The sequence below is a fragment of the Microcaecilia unicolor genome, chromosome 2, assembly GCF_901765095.1.
Source record: "Microcaecilia unicolor chromosome 2, aMicUni1.1, whole genome shotgun sequence".
Taxonomy (NCBI): domain Eukaryota; kingdom Metazoa; phylum Chordata; class Amphibia; order Gymnophiona; family Siphonopidae; genus Microcaecilia; species Microcaecilia unicolor.
In genome coordinates this window covers 433,743,441-433,770,929 of record NC_044032.1, presented here as the reverse complement: position 1 = coordinate 433,770,929, position 27,489 = coordinate 433,743,441, and the positions used below count along the sequence as shown (strand labels likewise).

Here is a 27,489-nt window from a genome sequence, read left to right as displayed (position 1 = left end):
TTACAAGTCATATACAAACTTGAACAAGCAATACGGAACTTAAAAATTGTAATTACAATATACTTATGAAAGAAAAACATTTTTCCCCCTCTTTAGGCCACAATAAGAAGGGCCACATGAAAGAAAATACATGGAGAAATCCTGAGAAAAACATAAAAATAATATAGCTTAGCACCCATCTAGCCAAACTAAATACACCCGAATAATTGGTTCTAGCCAGCAGCCAATTTCTTCATTTTTATAAATTCACTAAGATATTCAGGCTGGAAAAAAGCATACTTTATCCCCAAGAATTTAATCATGCATTTGCAGGGATAGTTACGATAAAATGATGCTCCTAGGGCTAAGGTTTCAGCCCTAAGAGATAGAAAAGCTCTCCTTTTCTCCTGGGTTAATCTAGTTACGCCTGGAAACATCCATATCTTTTTACCCAGGAACAGTGCCTTTGCATTCCTAAAGTATAGGCGTTTAATTGCCTCCAGATCTTGCTCAAATACAAAGGTCACCATCAAAGTCAACCTTTCAGATTCTTCAGACATAGAAGCTTCTAAGAAATCAGTCAAATTCAAAATATCTTTATTTAATCTTTGTAGGTCAGAAGCCTCCGGAAGCTATTGTAAATCTTTCTTTGGCAGAATATAATAAATTTTACTTATTGGCGGAAAAGTTTCTAGGGAATAATGTAGGATCTCCATTAAATATTTCTTAAATGCGTCCAGAGGACTGACTCCCATAGATTTTGGAAAATTCAAAAAACGTAGTTAATCTGCGATTAAAATTTTCAATTTGTTCTATTTTCCGATGAATAAAGGTCCTGTCTTTGACTGTAATTATATTGAACTCCTTGAGAGTTTTCAATTCTGATTTTAAATCTTTAACCTGAGAACCAAATTCTTGTTTTATATTTTCCATATTTGTAGAAAGTGAATCCACTTTACTTATGAGAGACAAAATTTCTTTTGTTGAATTGGCCACTGACATGTCCAAACGCTGGAGAGGTTCCCAGATTATCTCCAGCGTCACCATCCCAGGTCTGCTGATTAAAGCACTCAGCTGAGGAAGGAGAACATTCTCTTCCTTCCCTCCGTCGGTCTTCACCACCTCCACTCCTCGCTCCAGGGGCCCCTGCAAAACCACTTCCCTAGAGCCACATGGTAGGTAGTAAGCATTAGTCATTCCCATGTGTTCAGTTTTGGAGGCTGTATCTTGCTAAGGATGTAAAAAGACTTGAAGTGGTACAAAGAAAAGCTACAAAAATGGTATGGGATTTGTGTTACAAGACATAAGAGGAGAGACTTACTGACCTGAACGTGTATACCCTGCAGCAAAGGAAACAGGAGTGATATGATACAGATGTTCAAATATTTAAAAGGTATTAATTCTCAAACAAACCTTTTCTGGAGACGGTTAGGTAGTAGAACTAGAGAACATGAATTGAGGTTGAAGGGGAGCAGACTCAGAAAAAATGTCAGGAAGTATTTTTTCACAGAGAGGGTGGTGGATACTTGAAATGCCCTCCCGTGGTTGCTGGTGGAGATGAAAATAGTAACAGAATTAAAAAATGCATGGAATAAACACAAAGGAATCCTGTTCAGAAGGAATGGATCCACAGAAGCTTAGCAGAGACTGGGTGGCAACACCGGTAATTGGGAAGCAAAGCTTGTGCTTGGCATACTTCTGCAGTCTGTGCCCTGAAAATGGCAAGGACAAATCAAGGTCAGGTATACATATAAAGTAGCACATACAATGAGTTTCTTGTTGGGCAGACTGGATGGACTGTACAGATCTTTATCTACCGTCATCTACTATGTTATGTTACTATGTTATATGTAATAACAGAGGAAGCTATAAACTGGTGAGCCTTACCTTGGTGACCAGTAAGGTAATAGAGATGCTGCTGAGGGAATGGATAGTCAAATATTTACAATTAAGTTACAAGATCCAAGACAACATGGCTTTACCAAAGGCATATCTTGCCAAACAAACCTGATTAAAGTCTTTGACTGGGTGACCAGGCAACTGGATCAAGGGTATGCACCAGATATGGTCTACTTACATTTCAGCAAAGCTTTTGATACTGTTTCTCATAGGAGGTTATGAATAAACCGAGTGGCTTAGGGATAGTACCGAAGGTGGTTAAGCTGGTTCAGAAACTGGTTGACTGACAAATGGCAGAGGGTAGTGGTGAACAGATTTCACTCAAAGAAAAGAAGTTTGACTTTTTTTGTGGATGACGAAGATTTGTAACAAAGGAGACACCCTAGAGGGAGTAGAGAACATGACAAGTGAGCTACAAAAGCTAAGAAACTGGTCTAACGTATGATGCAACTGGGAAGGAGGTGTATGAATTAGAGGGCGCTAGGCTGATATGCGCGAACCGGGAATGGGACCCTGGAGTGAGTGTGTCCAAGGATCTCAAGGTGGTAAAACAATTTGATGAGGAAACGGCCAAAGTCAGAGAGATGCTTGGCTGCCTAGTGAGGGGATTACCAATAGAAGACAGATGGTGTTAACACTTTTGTACAAATCGTTGGTGAAGCCCTGCTTAAATTACTGTGCGCAGTTTTGGAGGCTATCTCACAAAATACATAAAAAGGTGAGTGGTTCAGAGGAAGGCAAAAGAATGGTAAGGGCTTTATGCCAAAAAATGTATGAGAAAAGACTTGAAGACCTGACTATGTATATACTACAGGAAAAGAATCTGAAGAGCCCGATCGCTGTGCAGAGCCCACAGAAGCAGTTTGAGGCAGCACTGTGAATGAGGCAAGAGCTGGTAGCTGCTATAAGACAAAGAGTCAGGGAGAAAGAGGGGAGAGGGGGCATAAGACAGACTGAGTAAAGGCTGTGGAGGTGGGGTATGAAAGAGACAGAATGAGTGAAGGCTGGGGGTGGGGGAGATACAGACAACTGGATGAAGGCTGTAGGAAAGGGGCATGATAGAAAGATTGGGTGAAGGCTGGGAGACGTGATATGAAAGAGAAACTGATAGGGACCCGGGTGAAGGCTGTGGGTTAGGGGTATGAGAGACAGACTGGGTAAAGGCTGGGAGAGGTGGTATGAAAGAGAAACTGATAGGAATAGGTAAAACAAAAGAGGCAACTGGGGAATGAGAAGTGAGAAAGGTCTTAGACGCTGGCTACGTTTTTGGGCTGGCACCTAGATTTAATGAAAAATTGTCAAGGCCTGCTCTATCAATAGATCTTACATCATTTCTGTTACATCAATTGCAATTGATCCAAAATATTTCTGTGAAACAAGAAAAAAATTGGATCAAGTAATCCCCTTGTTTTACAGTGAACACTGGTTACTGGTTTCATACCAAACTCCTTTCAAGATTCTCACATTGGAACATTGAGTTTTTAACCTAGGTATCCCTACTTCTCAATAGTGCCCTCATCCAATATACTCCATTTTGCACCTTGCGTTCAAGCCCAACAGAACCTTCTTGCTCCCTCTGTGTAGTTAAATTTGAATCTAATCATAATTTATTTCAAAGAAGTAGCTCCAACTTTATGGAATCAACCCCTCTGGATATTAGACGAGAGTCCACTGATAAGACCTTCAAACAAAAACTGAAGACCACCTATTACTTCAGTAAAATATTTTCCCCAGACTGAAGAGCCAATACTCAATACCCTATACTACTTCTGCAGATATGCTAACTTGGTCCTGTCTCTACACACCCCCTCCCCTGTCTGCTTTGTTTAGTTGCCCTCATCTTTGACCCTTTCTACACCATTTATGCAAGTTATGTAACCTAGGCCTCCTAATGTGTCTTCTCCTTTACTCACCCTCTTTCAAATTTTTCTCTATGTACTTCTTTTTTTATATCTTAAAACTGTAAACCATCTAGATAACGATTGGCAGTATATCAAATAAAACAAACCATGAACCATTAAGACTGAAATTAGCGAGGAAAATGTTAGCAATATGATTTGATTGTTGGCTTAATTAATCAGATACTGATAAGTGTGACTATGCTGTTGCCATACTAATGGTGCAGCTCTGGCTTCCTTGGATAGACTGTGCAGGTCTTCATCTGCTGTCATTTACTATGTTATAGAGCACTTTCACTCACTAAATCCTAAAATAACTCACACTTTAAAGGAGAAAAAAAAGGCATACATGTGAACAGACTATACTGGGTGTCAGTTACAACTCAAGACAAAGCAAAAATAACTCCCAGGGAGTCACAGGTACAACCCTGGCCATCTTTTTAGGTGGACTGGAAGAGCCATGCTGGTCTTTTTCTGCCATCATGTACTATGTTAGGCAAGATTTCTTTGCTAAAAATGGTAAACTTATGTCTTACCTAATAATTTTTTTTTCCTTTAGTAGCAGCAGATGAATCCAGGAACTGGTGGGTTGTATCCGCCTATCAGTAGGTGGAGATAGAGTACACTGAAAACAGTGACCCTGGACGCCCTGCTCACTGTCTCCTCAGTATAGGTCATATCCCAAAGCAGAGAAACAAAGGGAGACAGAAAAGAATACTCTCTTCACAACTCAAAGGCAAACAGCCAAACAGCAAACAGCTGAATGAGAAACAAAACTCAACTCCCATAAAAAGAAGCCGAAAGAACGGCTAAAACATAATGTCGTCAATTACATTCCGTTTCCTCTTCTTCTAAATTGCTTAAGCATCTGCAGAAAAACACAGCGAGGTCAGCAACAAAATAGGGACGGATCCTGGATTCATCTGCTGCTACTAAAGGAAAGAAAATCAGGTAAAACATAATTTTACCTTCCTTAGCAGCAGATGAATCCAGGAACTGGTGGGATGTACAAAAGCAATCCCTACACAGGGTGGGAAGAAGCTACTCCCCGATACAGAACCGCCGTACCAAAACTCGCGTCCCTCTGCACCATAACATCAAATCTGTAGTGTTTAACAAACGAATGCCTCGAAGTCCAAGTAGCCGCCCGACAAATATCTTCCAAGGAAAGAACTGCAGTCTCCGCCCAAGACACCGCCTGAGCCCGAGTCGAATGAGCTCGCAAGCCCAGAGGAGGAATGGAACCCTTCAGCAAATAAGCAGAAGAGATGACTTCCTTAATCCAGCGAGCAATAGTCGCCTTGGAAGCAGCAGAACCCCTTCTGGGCCCAGCAAAAAGCATAAACAAATTATCCGAACACCGGAACTCATTTGTCAATTGAAGATACTGCAGAAGCGAACGCCGCACGTCGAGAAGATGCAGCTGGGCAAAATGCCGAGGAAAATCCTGTTTCCGAAAGGAAGGAAGAAACAGAGGCTGATATAAATGAAAGCCCGAAACCACTTTAGGCAAAAATGAAGGCACTGTCTGCAGGGAGACGCCCGAGTCCGAAAACTGCAAAAAGGACTCCCAACAAGACAGCGCCTGCAATTCAGAAACCCTGCGTGCCGAAGAAATAGCCACCAGAAACACCATCTTCAAAGTCAGATCCTTGACTGAAGCAGCCTACAACAGCTCAAAGGGAGGACCCTGAAGAGCACTGAGGACCAAATTCAACTTCCAAGACGGGCAAGGACTCCGAAAAGGAGGACGGAGGTGGAGCGAACCCCTAAGAAACTGCACCACGTCCGAATGAGCTGCGAGAGAAGCACCCGCCAGCCGGCCCCGGAAGCAAGCTAGCGCAGCCACCTGAACTCGAAGAGAGTTATAAGCCAGTCCCTTAAGACCATCCTGCAAAAAGGCCAAAATCTGAGCAATTGAGGCCGTAAATGGAGACCAAGCACGCTCAGCACACCACTTCTCAAACGTGCGCCACACCCGAGCATAAGCCGAAGTAGTAAACCGCTTATGAGCACGGAGCAAAGTGGCAATAACCGACTCATCATAACCTTTTTTCCTCAACTTCACCCTCTCAAGAGTCAGGCCAAGACCAAAGCGGGAGACGTCCTCCATCTGAATCAGACCCTGATGAAGCAACCCCGGAAAAACCGGAAGGCGGAGCGGAGACTCTAAAAGCAACCGCATCAGATCGGCATACCATGGCCGACGAGGCCAGTCTGGGGTGACCCAACACCACCAGACCCCGGTGACTTCTGATCCGATGAAGAAGACGTCCGATCAGTGGCCAAGGAGGGAAGGAGTAAAGAATGCCGCCTGCCGGCCAAGGCTGAACGAGCGCGTCCAACCCCACTGACCCTGACTCCCGCCCTCTGCTGAAAAACTCTGGCACCTTGGCAATCCGTTTGCTCGCCATGAGATACAAAACTGGAGTGCCCCACTGCTGACAGATTAGCTGAAAGGCCTTCGCTGAAAGTTCCCACTCTGCCGGGTCGATGAAGTTCCAGCTGAGAAAATCCGCTTGCAAGTTGCTCTGACCTGCAATGTGTGCCGATGAAGACAAAGAAGATGATCTTCCACCCAAAGAAGCAGATCGGCTGCCTCCGAGGCCAAGGCTACACTCTGAGTGCCTCCCTGATGATTTATGTAAGCTATTGCTGATGTGTTGTCGGACAGGACGCGCACCGTGTGAACCTCCAGAAGATCTTGAAAGCTCCAAAGCACTAAGATGACAGCCCGCAACTCCAGACGATTGATGGACCACTTTGTCTCCGCATGAGACCAAAGTCCCTGAGCCACCCGATGCAAACAATGTGCTCCTCAGCTGGGACTGGAATGTGGATTGTTCAAGGGCTGAGAGAGTAAGGGTTTGTGTCAGTTGGCTCAGGTATTACTTACAGGATCTTTAGGTTCGTTTATTGTAGGAATTTGGTCTTGATAATGAAGATTTTTAAAGGCTCTTTCAGGTGTGACATTACACCAAGGGGCCGATGCACAAAGGTTATTGTGGTTGCAACGTTTGCTTTAGATCAGCTGTAACCGGTCTAAAGCAAATGTTATGTAGCATTTAATCCACAAAGGGGTTTTGCATGGCTTTAATCGTGTACCGTAGTAGCTACTGAGAATCCTATTCAAATGTATTACGATCTCATTATTATTATAATGAGCACTCCATGCGATGTGTAGAAAAGAGTGCCTACCTTTAACGTGCTAGATTTTATGGCAGGTCAGGAGCTGTCGGAGAAGCCCTCCTCTTCCATGCTGCCAAATCCAAGGCTTACCCCCTGTACAGTTCTCTTCTCCCTTCAGTCTTCTAATCACTCTCCCCACCCCCCCCCCCCCCCCCCCGGCTTGATGCAGGGAGCCCTCCCCGCCTTCTGGCGCTCTACTGACCTTTATTTCTCCTGTCACAAGCAGCCATGGGGAAGGGGGGGGGGGGGGGGAGAGAGCAAACCCCGGAGCCCCGCTACTTTTTTCTAAAGAGGAGCTCCGAGTTTTTGTCCAGTAGATGAAAGTGAGCTTGTCTTAAGTGCAGGAGCTCTCTTCTCTCCTCCCTAGTCCAATCCTGGAAACAACTGATCCTGTTCGGTGTATGTGCTAGATGCTTCCAGGGGCCCATGCACAAAGGTCGCTGTTAAATTTCCGTCCATGCCATCCCCTTTGTGCATCAGTTGCTGTTTGCAACTCAGTAAGTTCACCCGCAGCTGCCTTATTTAATGGCGACTTTTGTGCAACTGCCTTCTCGGTCCTGGTTGGGGACGCTGTCTGAAGTTTTTCAGCTCAGCTGCTTTGACCAGGCTTTCTTGGAAGGTGATGGCCATAAGGGTAAGATTTCCAAGGCCATAGGGTAAGACAGGACTTGTTCAGGGTCTCTCTTTGGATGCAGTCAAGAAGTAGGAGCATGACCTGGGAAAATCTTTGGACCAATGTAATTTTTGTGATAGTGGGGCCTGTGATCTTGTGGAGCGTACAGTGATGATTTTACAAAGAATATTTATGCATCCACAATGGGCCTGTTGAGTTAAAGTGTATCTGTCTGGGAATTGAAATATGGTGAATATGGGTTCATATGTGTATAGTGTATGAATATACCCTGGATTAAAACCGCCAGGCTGGGGGTATTTAACCAGGTATCACAATAATTAAGATGTCAACAGTGCCTCAGAAAGAAGTGTACATTTTGGATATGGTGGGTGAATTGTCGCTGAAATCCTTCTGACATTTTGTCTATAAGGAAGGCATGCCTTAGTATTAAGGAATTACTTCACTAAAATGAATTGATAAACAACCTTCTGATAGCTGGTGGAAACTACAAGTGCATAATATTTAGAAAATTGTATTCTTATTTGTGCTCAGGTCCAGTATCCCTAAACTAGGGCCTAGAGATTAGAAAACCAGATAGAAACCAGGAAAGCCCGGTTCGAATTTCGATGCTGCTCCTTGTGATCTTGGGCAAGTTACTTAACCCTCCGTTGCCTCAGGTACAAACATAGATTGTATGCTCTCTGGGAACAGCAAAATAACTAGTGTACCTGAATGTAACTCACCTTCAGCTACTACTGAAAGTCCGAGCTAAATCCAAATAAATAAATAAATAAATAAATAAATAAATATTGTCTTTAATGCCATGGCTCAGCAGTGAAGTGAGTGCAGGAGTAGACTAATGGTTAAAGCCGTAAGCCAAGAAACCCCAGTACAGCTGCTTGTGATCTTGGGCAAGTCACTCAATCCTCCACTGCTTCAGGAGCAATTTTCGGCTTCCACACGGTATACATAAAAAATAATACATTTGAATAGAACATTAAAAATATATATATTCTAATAAGAAAACATCTTTACATACTGGTTTACAGTTCAAGTCCACAATAATAGAGAGGAGATCACAATAAAAGGGAAATAGTTAGACACTTTTCAAAGCTTTATGCAAAGGGGATAGCTCAGACTACTTGCAACCATCTTATTACTAAGAAACAGTCAACTGTGATGGCTCATAGAAAATATAAGTTTCAGGAAAACATGTCACCCAGAGCCAAACTTCTAGAGTACATAAGCAAAAACTGTTTTTATAATGGAAATCTGGGAAAACGGGGGGGGGGGGCTTAGCTATAATTTACAGATATCTACTATAATAAAACTCACCCTCAACGTTCTGAAGACAACGTTCTGAAGTCACTCAGTCACTCACTGAAGGGTTCATGGATTCATGGTGGTGAAGCCACAACACTGACCATGTCTCTCTGCCCTGCCCTCGCATGACGGACCAATTAGAAAAAACACCCTCAACATTCTGAAACACAAAGGACCATCACAACACCGTTCCCAGGCAACACTAGGCAACGTAAGACGGACCAATCAGAGGAAACTACGTGACAATAAGGGAGGAGCATTCCCCAGCAGAATGGCTCATTATCTGTGCAGCACGGAGAGCACAGAACCACCGCTGGAACGAGAGAAGAATATTCCTGCAGTGGGTATGTGCAAAAATAGACCGGGGGGGGGGGGGGGGGGGGGGGGGGGGGAAGAGAGAAATTTTAAAATGCCTAATGCCAGTACTGAAGAGTGCCAGAGGGCCTATAGCACAGACTATATTTGGGATCGCTTGACATGGAGTCAGAGGAGCCGGAAAACAACGTGCCCGTCACCATCTGGGACGTGGGTGAACAGGACAAGCTGCGGCCCAGCTGGAATAATTACCCGCGACCCAGCCAGCAGCAAACAGCGACCAAGGAAGGGGGAGGAGTACTCCTTCCCTGCCTAGGAATCGTGGAGACTGGCTGCCAAACTAACGAAACAACCACACACTGACGCACCACCTCCATCATTCGAAAGGCATCCACTCTTTCTTCAACAGAAATGCAAACTAATAATACAAAACAAACAAAGAATACATGGTTTCTCAGGCGGCTGCAGGTAACTCCCCACTCCCTTCCTCTTCCCCTTTTGCCGAAGCGGCCAAGGACGTGCCCAACCATCCCCAGCCTCAGGCAAGCTGTCTCCCACCTCGGGGATTCCCCGAGCACCCGGAAAAAGACGGCGCTGATTCCTGCAGCGCATAAATGTTCCAGCATTCCCATGCAGCCGGCCTGAAATGGACCAAACATACCGGATCACCCCCCGACGGCCCGAGACCGTGCTCTTCTCCCTTCCGCCAACTTAAAACAACCATCCCCGTCCTCAGGCAAGCCGTCACCCACCTCCAGGATGCCCAGAACCCCAGCCCAATGGAAAAAGATGGCGCTGCTTCCAACAGCACATGTCTCTTCCAGCATTCCCCTACAGCAGCCCTGAAACGGCCAAAAAATACCGACAAAGAACGTGCTCCTCTACCTTCCGCCCATCTAAAACAACACTGCTGCCTCAGCACAATACAAAAAAAAAAAACATGGAAAAAAAAAACCAACACTCAACAAAGGCTGACCCCCCTACAACCACATTTACATTTCACCAACAGAAAGACCCCCCTCCACAAACCTCCTTGACAGACAAAACCACACACACACACACACAATACAACAGAAACACACCCTCAAAGCCACACACCAATCCAAACCACTTTGCCAGCACAGCACATCACCCAACCCCCAAGCAAAAAACAAAACAAAACAAAAAAAAGACACACAACAACCTGCACACACACCGCACCCTCACACACACACAAAATAACTCTGTGACACATACACACACACAAAAAAAAACCACATGCTAGCGCCCATTTCATTGGTTTCGGAAACGGGCCTTTTTTACTAGTATATATATATATATATATTTTTTTTTTTTTTGTCTGTCCCTAATACAGATCTTACAAATAAAAGGTTGAGGATGTATGGTTGTTAGGTTACAAAATAAACCCTCAGATGTACCAACAGGGTTTGTCTTGGTATATAGACTCCCCTGGAGGCTTAGTTCAGTCAGAATTGGGCAAAGTTCTGGTAAAAAAGATTCTTCAAATCTGATTATTTTAGGCGATTTCAATAGATTCTTCAAATCTAATTTCAGGCGATTTCAACTTACATTAGAGAACCACTGTGAGCCTAATACTAACACATGAGACTTTTTCAGCTTTCTGGAAACATTTCAGGCAGAACTGCTTCCTATAGAACCCACCCGCGACAAAGGCCGTGCACTGGATCTCATTACTTACATATTTTGAAGTCAGCCTCAAGTCCATTAATTACTGATTGTCATTGGTCAAAGGTTCCCTAGCCAGATCACTTTGGGACTCATTTTCGAAAAGAAAAATGTCCAAAAAGAATCAAAGCAGCATTTGGACAAATTTCTTCTCAAAACTTCCAAATTGGTACTTTCAAAACTTACTCGCAGACGTTTATCTATGCAATTCATCTGCAGTGCATCCAAATCACAAGGGGGCGTGTCAGTGGCGGGCTTAGGGTGTTCCTAACACTTGGATGTTTTAAAGCCATAATGGAACAAAATGAAAACATCTAGGGCTGAAACTTCAATGTTTTGGTCTAGACCTGTTTCTAGAACAGGCACAAAAAGGTACCCTAAATGACCAGATGACCACTGGAGAGAATTAGGGATGACCCTCCCTTACCTCCCCCCCGAAACGTGATTAAAAATATTTCTTACCAGCCTCTATGACAGCTGCAAACAGGTCTATTAGAGCAGCAAGCTGGTCCCTGGAATAGTGTAGTGGTCAGTGGTCTGCACTATAGAGAGAAGGACCCAGGCCCATAACCACTCTGCCTGTTACACTTGTGGTGGAAAGTGTGAGCCCCCTACTCTCCCCCAAAATCTACTGTACCCACATATAGGTGACCCCTTCACCCATAAGGGCTATTATAGTGATGTACAGTAAGTTTTTGGTGGGTTATGGAGGGCTCAGTATAAGAAGGTAACTGTGAGATGTGTACCTGAAGTCTACTGCAGTGCTCCCTAGGGTGCCCCGTTGCTCTCTTGGGATATCTGTGTGGCCCATTTACTAAGAATGCTGGCTCCTCCTACATCCCAATGGCTTGGATTTTCTATGCTTTGTACTTGGACATTTTTTTTTAAAGGCCCCCCAAAAATGCACAGAGCATGAAAACATCTAGCATATAGCCATTAAAAAAAAAAAAAAAGACGTCTTGCTGTTTCAAAAATGGTCATATTTCTTATTCAAATTTGGGATATTCAGCACAAAACGTCCAAAGTCCGGACTTAGATATCATATGAAAAATGCTCCTCTATGTCTGAATTTTAAATATGTCTGCTCAAAATGAAAATCACAAAACTGTTTCTAATCTAGCTTTGGTTAGGCCACAAATTGATCAAAAAGCATTCTAGGAAATAGTGAAGTCAAAATTAGAGACACTGTCTAGTTTGTCTCAACTGGATAGTTGGAATAACTGTTTCTACCTCCTTGGATGACTTTGCTCCTAACACATAAAAAAAAAACTATATAATTCAAAAAATTCTCCTTGGTTTGATTCTCACTTGTTCTCTTTAAAGCAGGAATGTCGGTGCTTAGAAATAAAAGAGAATGGAAGATAAAAAGCTTTATAAAAAAGAAATGAATGAAAGACAAATCAAAACTGACTGGAAAAGAGAATTTAAATCAGCAACTTTTTAAAATTTATACGAAACTCACTTGTCCCAAGAGACCAATTGCAGGGACAGAACAGCCAGAGGCAGAGCTTATGAAAAAGTTTTTCAAACAAGGTTAATACCATTCATTCTACACTCTCTCTTGGTTCTGCTGAGTTACCGAATATCTCCTGTAATGCTGATTTGGGCTCACCAATTGAGAGAACCTGGTCTACCTTTGCCCCTGCAACAGTGGAGGAGCATTTTCAATATGACATCTAAACCCAATTTTAGACATTTTGCAAAAAAACATCCAAAAATCCAGTAGTGAACATGGCTATTTTCAAACCAGAAAAATTAGTTTCGAAAATGGCCATTTGCAAGACATTTTTGTGCTCAGTGTGCATTTTTTAAGCCCATTTTCAAAAAGAGAATAAAATTGTCCAAGGGAAAAATGCACAAAAACGAGCCATTGGGATGTATGGAGGGGCTAACATTCTAAGAAGAGCTATGAGGCAGCCTAGGAGATACTGCAGTACAGTGTTTCACAAGCATGTTCGTCTTAAGGAGAACAGATCTATAAATAAACTTACAACTGTACTAGGGAGGGCTTTTCATAGCCACTCCCGCTCTCATCTGTACAGAAACGCTGACATATGCGCACTAGCTATTCCACACTAAATACCTTCCCCCTCCTGACTGCTAGTGGAATAGCTAGTGCGCATTTGTCGGCGTTTCTGTATGGTGACAGCAGGGGTGGCTGTGGAAAGACCTCCTTAGCACAGCTATAAATTTGTTATCTGAACAATCTTTAGGCTTCTGTACTTAAGTTATTGTTTAGAAACCATTGTTATATATACCCCATTTCATATTAGTAGATTACTGCAATGACAGTAAAGTAAAAATGATAAAAGTTTCAGCTATTGCAGAACACCTCGGCTAGAATGATCAGTTTAAACAATCAAGTTTATGCACGTGACTCCTTTACTGATAGCTCTCCATTGATACTGATTTACATGAGAATAGAGTTTAAATTTGCTTGCCACCTATTTAAAATTATATACGGTTTGGGATCAATTTGAATGATCTAATTTCCATTAGAAATAGAGGTCCTGATCTATATTTAACAATGTATCATCTGAGAGAACTCTTAAAACATCTTTTTTTCTACCAAGCAGTGTCATTTTGGAATGCTTTACCAAGTCACAGAAAATTTCAATCATTTTATAATCTGTTTTGATTTGATGCTCTCTTTGCAAAATACATGATGTTATAGTTGTATAACTTTCTTTTTTTTATGATTTTATTTAAATTCATACCTATATCTCTCTAGTATTTCTGCAAGCTGCTTTGGAAAATATTATTGGGATTTAGCAGGATATAAGCGAGTAGATTGGATAGCTGCAAGAGGGTGGAAAGAATAGCAACTTCATCTTTCGATGATTCAAGAGGAACAATAAAAACAAGACTACCCTGAGAAATAGGGGACAAAATATCCACTGCTTCTCCACAAGGTTTTTTCTTAAATGCAAGTAAACAGAATACTCTGGAGACAGGAGGTAAAGACTGAGGAGGTATTTTAAAAAACTAACAATGATTAAACTGGGGGATACCAGGTATATTTGGAAAATTTATAAGTCTCAAGTTCTTTCTTTGGAGAATATTCTCTAACTTTTCACACTTAGCTTCAAGATTAACACTGCTTTAACTAGCCGACTTCCAAATTTTGGAAAGAATTCTGCAGTAAGGATATTTTAGTTTCCTGAGTCTCCATTCTCTGCTCCAAGGCACTTAAACCTAGTGTTATTTGCAGTGCTTTTTTTGTAGGAAAAAAAGGTACCGGTATTCATTATGGGTGGGGCCACCACCTATGGCTCCACCTCTATGATAGCCACACCCCTTAAACCAACCATGGCGTATATAAACAGGCATCATTGAACATATTATACCAGTATAGGAGAAAAAAAATAACTTTTTCACTATAAATTTCTGTAAGATGTTACAGCTCCAGTATATCCAGTGCAAAATAAGATGGCAGATGTAAATTCTCAAACTGGACATATTCCAAACACTAAAATGAAAAAAAAAAATGTTTTTTTCTACTTTTGTTGTCTGGTGACTGTTTTTCTGATCATGTCTGTCCCAGTCACTGATTCTGCTGCTATCTGTTCCCTTAAACACGGTTTCCAGGGATTCCTTTCCATTTATTTCTTTACTTTGCTCCTTTCTTCTTCATTTCTTGCTCTACATCTATAGGTAAAAGCTGGGTCCTCCGCAGACTTGACTGGAGGAGGTATAGAGTGGATCCAGTTTTTGCCTATTTTCTCCATCCATGTGCAGTTTTTCTCCTCTTTTCCCATTCCCTCATCTCCGTCAGGATGCATCTCCTTCCTATTCTTCCCTCCCCTCCATCCATATGCATCTCTTGTCCTTCCCCTCTCTTCCTTCTCATCCATCCATGTCCATCATTTCTCCTCTCTCCTCCCCTCCATCCATGTTCATCTCACTTCCTCTTTCCCTCTCCTCTATCCATGTTCATCTCACTTCCTCTCTCTTCCCTCTCCTCCATCCATGTTCATCTCACTTCCTCTTTCCCTCTATCCATGTCCAGTATTTCAACTCTCTCTCCCCTCCATCCATGTCCAGAATTTCTTGTCTCCCCTAAATCCATGTGCATCTTCTCCTCTGTCTTCCCTCCCCATCCATGTACAGCATTTCTCCTCTCCCCCTCCCCTCCATCCATGTTCATCTCACTTCCTCTCTCTTTTCTTCTCTCCATCCATATCCAGCATGTCAACTCTCTCCCATCCCCACCATCCATGTGCATCTCCTTCCTCCATCCATCCAGCATTTCTCCTCTCTCCCTTCCCCTCCATCCGTGTGCATCTCCTTCCTCTGTCTGTCTTTCCTTCCCTCCAACATTTCTCTTCCCTGCCCTCCACTCCATCCATGTCCAGCATTTCTCCTCTCTCCTCCATCCATGTGCATCTCCTTCCTGTCTTCCCTCTCCTCCATCCATGTCCAGCATTTCTCCTGCCCTCCCCTCCATCCATCCATATCCAGCAACTCTCCTCTCTCCCATACCCTGCCCTCCCCTCCATGTCCAGCGATTCTCCTCTCTCCCCTGCCCTCCCATCCATGTCCAGCATTTCTCCTCTCTCTCCTCCATCCATGTGCATCTCCTTCCTGTCTTCCCTCTCCTCCATCCATGGCCAGCATTTCTCCTGACCTCCCCTCCATCCATCCATGTCCAGCAACTCTCCTCTCTCCCTTGCCCTCCCATCCCATCCATGTCCAGGATTCTCCTCTGCCCTCCCCTCCCATCCATGTTCAGCGATTCTCCTTTATCCCTAATCCTTCCCTCCCATCCGTGTCCAGCAATTCTCCTCTCTCCACTGCCCTCCCATCCATGTCCAGCAATTGTCCTTTGCCCCCTATCCTCCCTCTCCCTTCCATGTCCAGTGACTTGCCCTAGCCTCCACCTGCCCCTGAGATCGTTCCAACCCCATTCCCACCTGCCCGCCCTCAGCTCCCCGAGTTTCCGTTCTGCCCCCTGCAAATCTTCTATTTACCCGAAGTCGCAGCGGCAAACTGGCAGCAATGAAAGCAGCAAGCAGGCAGGCTCACCTCCTTCGTTGCTTCTCTGCCCTCTCAGTGCCCTGCCCTTGCAGAAAGGAAATTACATCAGAGGAAGGCAGGATGCTGAGAGAGCAGTGAAGCGACGAGGAGGCGAGCCTGCCTGCTTGCTGCTTTCATTGCCGCCGGTTCGCTGCTGTGACTTCGGGTAAATAGAAGATTTGCAGCTCCCCGACTTTCCATTCTGCCCCCAGAAAAAGGTGCCGGTATGCCGTACTGGTGCATACTGGCACAAAAAAAAGCACTGGTTATTTGCCACCATCCGCGTAGTAAATGACTGCCCGAGAACTACAATCACCTTCCATACGAACAGCCATATTGGGTCAGGCCAATGGTCCATCTAGCCCAGTATCCTGTTTCCAACAGTGGCCAAGCCATGCCACAAGTACTTGGCAGAAACCCAACCAGTAGCAGCATTTCATACTACAATTCCCAGGGCAATCAGTTGCCTCCCCATGTCTGTCTCAATAGCAGACTATGCACTTTTCCTCCAGGAACTTGTCCAAACCTTTTTTAAACCCAAATAACATTAACTGCTGTTATCACATCCTCCAGCAACGAGATCCAGAGCTTAACTATTCATTGAGTGAAAAAATATTTCCTTCTATTTGTTTTAAAAGTATTTCCATGTAACTTCATTGACTGCCTCCTAGTCTGTACTTTTTGAAAGAGTAAAACGATTCACTTCTACTCATTCTACACCACTCAGGATACTGTAGTCTTGTCACTATTAGGCCGCTCTACTCTTCTGCCGAGGATCTTACAATATTTATTTATTTTTCAAGCTTTTATACTGCTTATACCTGAGCGGTTTACAAAACACAAACACAGATATAAACAAAATATTTTAAAAAGCATACAAAATTAAAACTGTCTGTGAATAACAATCTATTACACTCAAGCTACAACTGTCATCTCATATGGCTGAAATTACATAAACGTTTTAACAAACAGGGATGTCTTAAGATAGCTTTCAAATTGTAAAATCTGTGTACATAAACTTATCTGCCCCTTCAAAGAATTCTACATGGGATTCCCAGCAATAGAAAAGGAGGAAAGTCTTGCATCATTGCATCTCACACCAACAACTGGATCAAGTGAAATGCGCAGCTCTCTTTCAGATCTCAAGCACCTCCTGGGATGATATATACAAAAACATCTTTCAAGTATTGTGGAAATAGGTTGTCCTCCAGCCACATCAAGCTCAGTGGTTACAGTGATGTAATCTCCCCACGCTGCCAGCTCAGCCACACTTCTCTCCTGCTAACCTACTGGATTGCCTGGTGGCACTTGCTCCTCAGACGGCAGTGATACACTGCTGTCCATGGGCAGGGAGGGCGTTGACTTACCATCCCGTAAACCCATCGGACCTTCAACTGATGGTAAGGTTGCATACAAATTCAATGTAGTCTGTAACAACTTTGGGGTAGAGAACTGCTTTTGAAACTACCAGATTTCCCATCTTACCTCGTGTTTCTTAGGCATTATGAGGAATAATGGATCCATAGCTTGCTTAAATTTGCTTGATTCCCATAAGTTTAAATTATAAAATTAACATATATCACTACACTGTCACATTAAAATAAGACAAAATACTTGATGCAGCCTCTGTAGAAACAAAGACCTCTGTCCATCACCAGTGGGTTGGTTTTTTTGTTTGTTTGTTTTTGTAGGGGTCCTTTCCTGCTATCCTGTATAGGCCTGAACCATCTTTTGCTGAATATGTATTCCACAGTCTGTGGCCTGAATACATCAGAAACCATGTTCTACAAAGGAAAACCACTGCTTGGAAAAACTGTGCTACTGACTTCACCATTCAAGGACACAACTTGCCTCCCGTTATCTCCTGGGAACATGTGGAGGAGTGAATTTCTCAGAAACAGTGTCTCCAGTAACATTTGTGAACAATGGAGGGGAGACGCTCACAAGCCCTCTGGTCATGACCATGGGTTATCTGCTGGACAGAGATTCATGGTTGGGATTGGTCAATGTGTCAACTGATCCAGAGAAATGCCAATGCTGGGCAAAAGAGGAAGGAGAGACAAGGATTGCTGGGTGCATAGTTCTCTCTCAGTGGAGATAGAGACTGATTTTTCCTAAACACCTGTGAACTGTGATGCCTTGTACTGAGAGCTGACAAGGTCAAGTTCAGCCACAGTCCGGTGGCTTTTCCAGAGACTGAGTGACCAACTGTACAGAATAGAGACTTTGGAGTAAACACCTGATCTACAGGGGCACAAGGAAATCTGCTGTTGCCGATTCATCACTCCCTTGGAGTCCTACGGGACCTCAAAGGTGAGATTCAGGATTTTTGTTTCTTATAGCTCATGATTTAGTTAGCTCTGGTCTTTGCCTAAAACTGATTGGTTACTACAGGACCTGTGGTTAGTAGCCTAATTTTGCTGCTGCTGGTAATCTTTTCCCAGGATATTATAGTTGCCTAATTACATATATATATTTTCATATATCTATTGGTGTAATAATCAGTATATTTTTGGTAGTGTATAGAGTTTTGTAACTTGCTTTGCATTTTGCCATATTGTTATTATTATGTTTATAATAAATAATATATTTCCATTTCAGCATTGTTTCTTTCATGGTTAGACAGCCTAACAAGACCCTAAGGGCCACATGAGGTACTGATCATATTCCTTAGCAAACGAGTCAAGAATAATTAACAGTGATTTTCTGCTAACCTATAGTACCGTACAGTTAGTTTGGAGTTTTTTTGGTACATAACACATTAAGTTATAGATTAGGAAATTTTCTAAGTCTTTAATGTTTTTTTCAAACAAAGAGTGAATGGTATTTACCTATGTATTTTTTGCACTTAGGGCTCTGTTTACTAAGGTGCACTAGCGTTTTTAGCGCACACTAAAAATTAGCGAGTGCTAACGCTAGACAGGAATATATGGGAGTCTCTAGTGTTGGCGTGCGCTAATTTAAAGAGTGCATCTAAAAATGGCAGCGTGCCTACAGCACGGCTTAGTAAACAGGGCCCTTAGTTTTTGAAGCTATAATATAATAAAAACAACCCCACTAATTCTAAATACTTATTGGGCTATCTTAGTGATTTTCTAAGGTTTTTAAGTTCAAGCAGTTTTATAAATATTTATTCTGTAAAGGGTAACACAATCATGAAAGCACCACACAGCATCATGAAACACACAAAATGCAAAATTAAGTTTTTCAGCTATTAGGTTAGTATGGAGAATTTTAAAAAATGTATATTTACCGTCAGGTCCCTAAAGGGATGTAGCAAAAGTCCTAAAGGAAGTTTTGCCTTATTCAGCAAAGACTGAGTCTGTGGAACATTTGTGAGAGTGCATCGAAATGAGCTGCAGAAAAAAAAAAAAAGCCACAACATTGTATTTTGTCATTCACACACAATACTTCATGTTTACAACGTTGATAGTTTAGAAATAATATACTTCAACATAAATCATGAAAGGGTCATGAAAGATAACTAAATTATTTGCCATGACTCTTTCCTAATCTGATTGGAAGCTACAACCTCTAAAGCAAAACCTTTTGCAGCAAGAGAAAAAAAAACCCATGAAGCAGAAATGTATCTCTAACACAAAAAGTAGAAGTATATATAATGCAAATGTCATGGTAGGATTAGGATACATATTGCAGATACTTAAATTGTCCAGGATCTGACATGTGACCGATAAAGTTACTCCAAATCAGGGGTGTACCCAGCAGTCCATTCTGGGGGGCCCCAGAGGTGGACTGGGGGAGCCATGCATATCCACTCTGCTCTGAACCTTTTCCACCCTTCCCTCATGCGGGTCCAGTGTATCTCTGCTGCAATAGGTCTTCCAGTCATGGGGTGTGATCGGCAGAGGCAGTGAAACAGACTGCCTGTGGCCAATCCTGCTGGGGCCTTTCCTCTGTCATGTCCACCCACAGGAAGTTACATCACAGGAGGTGGGACGCGACAAAGGAATGCCTCAGAAGGATGGGACGCAACAGAGGAATAGCCCCAGAAGGGCTGGCCGCAAGCAGTCTTTCAGTGCCTCTGCCGATCACACCCTGTGACTGGAGGGCCGACTGCTTGGGGGGGGGGGGGCAGAGAGAGATGTCAGATCCGCACCCAGGGAGGGGGGAAGCAGGAGTGAGCAGCTGCAGAGATCAATGCTGGACTCGTAAGGTGGAGTATGGGAAGGAGCTGCTATTTTGAAGCGGTCCTGAGCCCAAAGTGGGAGGATGGGAGGCCAGGCCCTCCACGTGGCTACACCACTGCTCCAAATACTTTGTTGAGTAATGTGTATACTGTTAAATATTGAAAAAGTCCTACTAGCATTTTCTCTTTCACATTGGATGAAAAACAGCATTTCTTAAGTAAAAATAAACTCTCATTGATTTTCAAACACTCAGATATCTGATTACTGTACAATGATGTGAACATCCCCTCCCCTCCTGATCTGATCTATGTGACACTGAATGGTTTCTGATCTTTAAACAAAATGTAATATTAAACAAATGAAACCTGAGTAAACAACTCATTTTTAAATAATTACTTTATCTATTTAAGGAACACAGTTATCCAACACCCATGTAACCCATGTGAAAAAGTAACTGCCCCCTAAACTTACCTGGTTATACAACCTTTAGAAGAAATAATTGCAATAACAGGGGAAATCAGGAGGGGAAAAAAAAACAACCTTCTTCACATCACTATGTTTGCCCAATTACAAGAATTCTTTCTTAAAATTGCTCTCAGAAACTTCCGGTTGTCTTATAATCATGAACTAGCTTTTAGAATAGCTTGCCCTCATGTCTCATGTGTCCGTGGAGATGATTAAGCAGTATCCTGCACAGAGGTAGACCACAAAGAGGAGCAATGAGCAGGGCAGAGGAGAGAAAAAGATGCAAAAGGGAAAAGCAGGGACCTGGCTTGGTGGCTCAAAGGCAGTTCTGTTCATTGCCATGCAGGACTACATGCACACTGAGCCCGCAAATAGGTGGGAAAATGTGGGATACAAATGCAATAAAATAAATAAATAAATACTGTTTGCTTATCAGCTCAGATCTTCTGCTCCATAGGCTGGTTGGAGCTGGGAATGCTGGGGAGGGAGCGTTCACAGTCTGCAGGGAGTGAGGGAGTCACAGTCCATGTGCAATGGTGAGACCTACTGTTCAGACTTACAGTCTATGTTTGCAGGCTGCCAGAATGAACTATCGTGTGCATGTTCCCCAACTGAAGACTGCTGTTCCAGTTACTGGACTAAAGTAAGAGGCTATAAAATGTGTGTGCATGTTTTTTTTCTTTTTTTTTTGGGGGGGGGGGGGGTTTGGGGGGGGGGGTAGAGGAGAATCCCAAAAAATTGCAATGGAAGCCTCAGGGTACCAGATCCAAGCTTTGCCTCCAAATAAGCTGGAAGTCTAAGCAGCAGGAGGAAACTGGCAGGAAAAAAAAAGGAAGGGATGAGACAGTAAGGGGATAAGGATAAGATAAGCAGAAAGAGACAACAAAGGAAAACACAGTGGGGGAAAACAGAGGAGGATGTTCTCTGAAACACGGTGGTATGTTTAAATGAGACATCATCTAAGTGATAAATCTCTGATTTTAAACATAAATGAACACCATTTTCTCCAGGTACTGGATGCCCTGAACGCTGCATCACTTTTAGGACGTTTGAGTGCCTCTCCCCTTTTCTGGATGCAGGCCATGCCTTTCCTTTATCACCAGACCCAGTCCCACTCCTCCTGAATGTTTAAGCTCCAGGCATATCACCTACCCCAACACCAACATGCCCTGACTCTGCTTCTCCAGCCCAGGGCTGCAGTGCAGTTTCTCTCATGATACCCGCTTGTGTAGAAGCAGCAGCAGCACCACCAACATTATTGTGAGTGTGTTGTACAGTGATAATCAGTCTTGCTGCACTTCATCTCAATGCTACATCCCTCTCTTCAAAAGTAATGCACAGCACAAACAGAGCCAGGGAAAGAAAGGGTTCACTAAATAAACATGACAGCCTGGAACTTGCTAGGTGCTAGGATGGCATAGATTTGTGAGCTCCTGCACTGAGTTAAAGGAAGGAGGAATTATTCCATCAACTTCTCTCTTTACAGCAAAAGTAAAAAAACATTGGCTAATTTTGTTATTTTCCAGCCAAATGAAATCTCAGAAAAGTATATGCCAGATTTGAAAACTATCATTTCAAACAGAATGAAATAATCAGTTGTCTACATTTTATTACTCAAAAAGTAAACATAACATCAGGTTCCCACTGTTGAATGGATACTAGAGTTTCACTAGCAAGATATAATTGCAATTCTGAACTGTCTGCATAAAGCAGGTCTCCTCCATCGCTTTCCTTCAACAAAAAGATAAGTCTACGAGACAACTGAAAGCTTCCATTAAAAAAATGTTTTAGCTCCAAGCTGGGCTTGTGCTAGCAGTAGAACTCTTAACAATTCATTGGCAAGAATCTGGGAAACACATAATCAACTCTACAAAGTATTTCCAGTGAAGTCTTTTTCCTCCGCCTTAGGTAAAGCTAAGGTACTCACCTGTAACAGATGTTCTCCAAGGACAGCAGGCTTTATATTCTCACAAGTAGGTGATGCCGACTTGTGTTGCCCAATCCAGAATTTATAACAAGAATAAGAAGAGGTTTGTGGAGCGCGAAACACACTTCACCATGCATGCGTGTGTGCCTTCCTGCCCACCAAGAGAACACTGCCTCCTCAGTTTAATACTACAGCAAAAATAAAGTAAAAAATAATAAAGGGGACCAATTCTAAGGGGAGGTAGGAGGTATTATAAGAATATAAAGACTGCTGTCCTCGGAGAACACCTGCTACCTTAGCTTTCTCCGAGGTCAAGCAGGCTTATTAATTCTCACAAGTGAGGAATCCCTAGCATCCAGACTCACCAAAAACAACAACTGGGCCTCACAACAGCGAGGACATAACACAAATTAACCTGAAACTATATACAATCTGAATAAGAGTGAAGCCTGGAACAGAATAAAATGGGCCCAGGAGGGTAGAGTTGGATTCTAGACCCAGATTCTGCAACACTGTCTGCCAGAACCAACTGTTGCATCGGGTATCCTGCTCAAGGCAGCAGTGTGATGTGAACGTGTGGATTGAAGACTTCGCAGCCTTGCAAATTTCTTCAATGGAGGCTGACCTCAAGTGGGCTACCGATGCAGTCATTGCTCTGACATTATGAGCCATGACATGACCCTCTAAGGCCAGCCCAGACATAAGTGGAGGAAATGCAATCTGCCAATTAGAAACGGTGCATTCCCCCGATGGCGACCACAATTTTATTGGGATCAAAAGAAACAAAAAGATGAGTGGACTGTCTGTAGGGCCTGGTCTGCTCCATGTAGAAGGCCAATGCTCTCTTGCAATCCAAGGTTTGCAAGCTGCTTTCGCCAGGATGGGCATGAGGTCAGGAAAAGAATGTTGGCAAGACAATCGACTGGTTCAGATGCAACTCCGACAACACTTTCAGCAGGAACTTAGGGTAAGTGCAAAGGACTATTCTGTTGGGATGAAACTTGGTATAACATGCATCCACCACTAAGGACTGAACCTCACTGACTCTCTGAACTGAAAAAAACAGCCACCAAGAAAACGGCCTTTCAGGTCAAGTACTTCAGATGGTAGGAAGTCAGTGGCTCAAGAGGAGTTTTCATCAGTTGGGTAAGAACGACGCAGAGATCCCATGACACAGGTGGAGGTTTGACAGGGGGCTTTGACAAAAGCAAACCTCTCATGAAGCGAACAACTAGAGGCTGTCCAGAGATGGGTTTACCTTCTACATGCTGACAATAAGCACTAATTGCACTAAGGTGAACCATTATAGAGCTGGTCTTCACACCAGACTCTGATAGGTGTAGAAGGTATTCAAGCAGGGTCTGTGAAGGGCAAGCAAACCTCCTCCATTTGAAAGAACAGGACCTCTTAGTGGAGTCTTTCCTGGAAGCTACCAAAGACCTGGGAGACACCCTCTGAAAGACCCAGGGAAGCAAATTCTAGGCTCTCAACATCCAAGCTATGAGAACCAGAGACTGAAGGCTGGAATGTAGATGAGACCCTTGTTCTGCGTGATAAGGCTCAGAAAACACTCCAATCACAGTTCTTCGGAAGGTAACTCCAGAAGAAGAGGGAACCATATCTGTCACAGCCAGTATGGCATGAACAGAATCGTGGTTCTGCGGTCTTGCTTGAGTTTCAACAAAGTTTTCCCCAATAGAGGTATGGGAGGATACTCATACAGAAAACCTGTCCCCCAACTGAGAAGGAAGGCATCTGATGCTCGTCTGCCATGGACCTAAAGCCCGGAACAGAAATGAGAGACCTTGTGGTTTAACTGAGTGGCAGAAAGATCTACCAAAGGGGTGCCCCACGCTTGGATGATCTTGCAACCTACGCCCATATTGAGAGATCAATCATGTGGCTGTATTATCCTGCTCAGTCTGTCAGCCAGGGCATTGCTTTTGACCGCCAGATAAGTGGCTTGAAGGAACATGCTAACGAGCCCAATGCCACATCCAGACAGCCTCCTGACACAGGGGGCATGATCTGGTGCCTCCTGCTTGTTGGTGTAATACATTGCAACCTGTCTGTTTGGATGGGTACAATTTGATGAGACAGACGATCCTTGAAAGCCTTTACTGCGTTCCAGATCACCCGGAGATCCAGGAGATTGATCTGAAGATTCGTTTCCTGAGAGGACTAAACACCTTGGGTGTGAAGCCCATCTACATGAGCCCCCCCCCCCCCCCCAATCCTAGGAGAGATGCTTCCGTCGTCAGCACTTTTTGTGGCTAAGGAATTTGGAATGGCAGTCCCAGAGTCAAATTGGACCAAATAGTTCACCACTGAAGAGAGCGTACAAGCTCTGGGGACTCTTGCATGACATCTTCTAGACTCCCCGTGGCTTGATACCACTGAATGGGTCATCAGCCAACCTCTGTTGAACAGAATGTTCCAGATCAGAAACACAGTCATGAGAGTCTGTGTATTACTATACTCTGAGCAGAGATCCTGGATGCCAAATCAAAAGTGTTGCAAGTGCCCCAGTCAAGAACTTCGACACACCTTCAGCTGCTTGACCAACTAGCGAAATGACTCTGCCTGCTCCCAAGGCAGCATCTCAGCCAGGTCCGACAATTTGCGCACCGAGTTTCGCAAACGGATTCTCATGAAGAGCTGGTATGATTATATTCCGGAAATGACCACTGAAGCCTAGTACATCTTCCTCCCAAAAGAATCCAGGGTTCTAGATTCTCTACCTGGGGGTGCCGAGGCAAAGTCCATGGAACTCCTGGCTCTTTTGACAGCGGATTCCACCACCATGGAATTGTGAGACAACTGAGGCTTAAAAAAAGAACAAAAAACAGGTGCACTGTGAATCCGATACTGGGTATCGATCTTCTGGGGCATGACCGGGACTGACAGAGGGGACTCCCGGTTCCTAACGGGACTTCCACTGTTTCCCAGGAGGAGACGTGTAGTCCAAGACCTCAAGCATCTTGGCCCTGGGTTCATCCTCCACTTCCAAAGAAAATGGAATAGCATGAGCCATTTCCTTAACAAAAGATGGGAATAAAGGGCTCTCAGGAAAAGATTTCTCCTTTCAGATGGAGGGGAGGGTTCAGAGAGAATACCATAGGACTAATCAGAGGAAAAGTACCTTGAGTCCTCCTCTGAATCACAAGAACGCTCCTCTTTGGTGTCAGACAATATCTCCTGATGGGAGTGTTGAGACAGAACCTGCCTCAACATGGAGGAGCCATGTTCTCGAGAACGGCGTTGAGAAGCTTTCTCCACCGACACTGAAGGAGTGCCGGCTTAGGTGGCAGTCGACACCGGCGCTACATGAGACATTGGTGATGGAGGCCTCACCGCAGGCTGAGGGCCACGTGGGTCTACAATAGTAGGCAGGGTAGGTGCAAGCACCCCCAATGCCGATGAAAACCATTGCATTAGGCAATCCAGCAGCTCAGAGAGCAAGGCCCGGATGCGCTCATTGAGGGCCGACATCGGGGAAAGGCTGGGGTGCCAGCTCAGTCGCAGGTTGCAGAACCGCTGGAGTTAATGTTGGAGCTGGGTCTTGGCTGCTGGGAGACCGAAGCATTGGCACCTCCTGTATGGAGGGGGAGTGATCCTCCTGACGCTGACGCTTCTCGGGTGCCGAAACCTTTGACACCCCATAGCTCCCGGCACCATGCGTCAAGGGCAACTAATGACAATGCTTCTTGGCCTTCGTCCAAAACGTGTCACCGAGGCTCCTCAGTGCCGATGAGGAAGACGTCTAATCCACATGTCGCCTTGGGGTCGGGTCCGATGACAGATGCTCCTAGGGGCCATGCACAGCAGGAGACCTTGAGGCAGGTGAAGATCCACTCGATGTTTCACAGCTCCCACTGTCTAAGCTGCTAGAAGCAGCCATACATACCGACGCTCCCAATGCGACACTCGATATTGATACGCATGCCTCTGACCTCTTTGCCGATGCAGATGTTGAGGAACCAGACTTGGGTCCAAAAATCTTCTCTTGTTGAACCTCTCTGGAAATCTGGGTCCTCTTCTTCATGCGAAGACTGAGAACACAGTTAGTAGGGCTACAGTAAGGTCCAAGATATTTGTAGACACCAAGAATGGGTTTCCTTCCCAGAGACTGTCCGATTGCACTAGGTACAGCGCTTAAAGCCACTGGGAACCTTAGTGGACATGGAAGGAAAAACTTCCTCGCCTAAATTAAATGAAGCGATGGTGCCTGAAAAAGGGGCAAGGCATGGCAAAAAATGAAGGGAAAACCCTTGGACGAAGTCAAAGCCTAAAAACAGCTGAATGATAATGAAAAATAAAGGAAAATTAAAACCAGGCAAAACAAACTAAAAATGTAAGGGAAGGACAAAATAAAAGGGGGGTTCCACAACCAGGAACACAATAAAGGATGAAAAAATTCATAGAAAGGCACATAAAGCTCTTTTGGACCGAGCAATGTGAGGAAACAGTAAAAAAAAAAAAAAAAAAAAAACACATGCCCTCTTTTCACTGTGATGAAAAAGAACTGAGGAGACCGCATTCTCACGGTGGGTGAGAAGGCACATGCACATGCTCAGTGTCTTGTGCTCCACAAAGCTCTTCTTATATGTGTTATAAGTCATGCTGCTGGAAACTGCCAGCACAGAGAGAGAGAGCCAGCTCAGACAGGATAGACAAACGAAACAGAAGCCAGCTAAGCTGACCACCAGGAAAAAGAATATCAATTTTAGCTGAGTTGAATTAAGAAGAGGCAATTCATATGGAAATATTTCTTGTTTACACTAGAGGATACCTTTTTGACAAATTGACCGTGAGTTATTTGTTTTACCATTGGTTTGCACCAAAGGTTATAGACCCCTGAGGCAGGCCCTTGTGGCCGAAACACGATTCGTGTTGTTTTATTTATTCTAATAAAGACCTTGTTTGGGAAACACCATTTGTGAGAGGACCCCCTTTTTTTGGATCCACTGGTTGTACATTTGACTTATAAGTTCCGGACCAGGTGACATGAGTCAGTATCACCCATTTGTG

At 43.8% G+C, this 27,489-nt stretch overlaps 1 protein-coding gene across 4 annotated transcripts in view; it reads right to left on the bottom strand.

Moving 5' to 3' along the window:
- SEC24B (SEC24 homolog B, COPII coat complex component) overlaps positions 1 to 27,489 on the bottom strand; it is a 277,839-nt gene that overhangs the window by 162,908 nt on the left and 87,442 nt on the right. For all 4 annotated transcript variants that reach the window (XM_030190801.1, XM_030190802.1, XM_030190803.1 and 1 more), the window contains one exon: positions 19,172 to 19,274. In XM_030190801.1, coding sequence (XP_030046661.1) covers positions 19,172 to 19,274 — 103 coding nt within the window. The remainder of the gene's footprint in view (positions 1 to 19,171; positions 19,275 to 27,489) is intronic.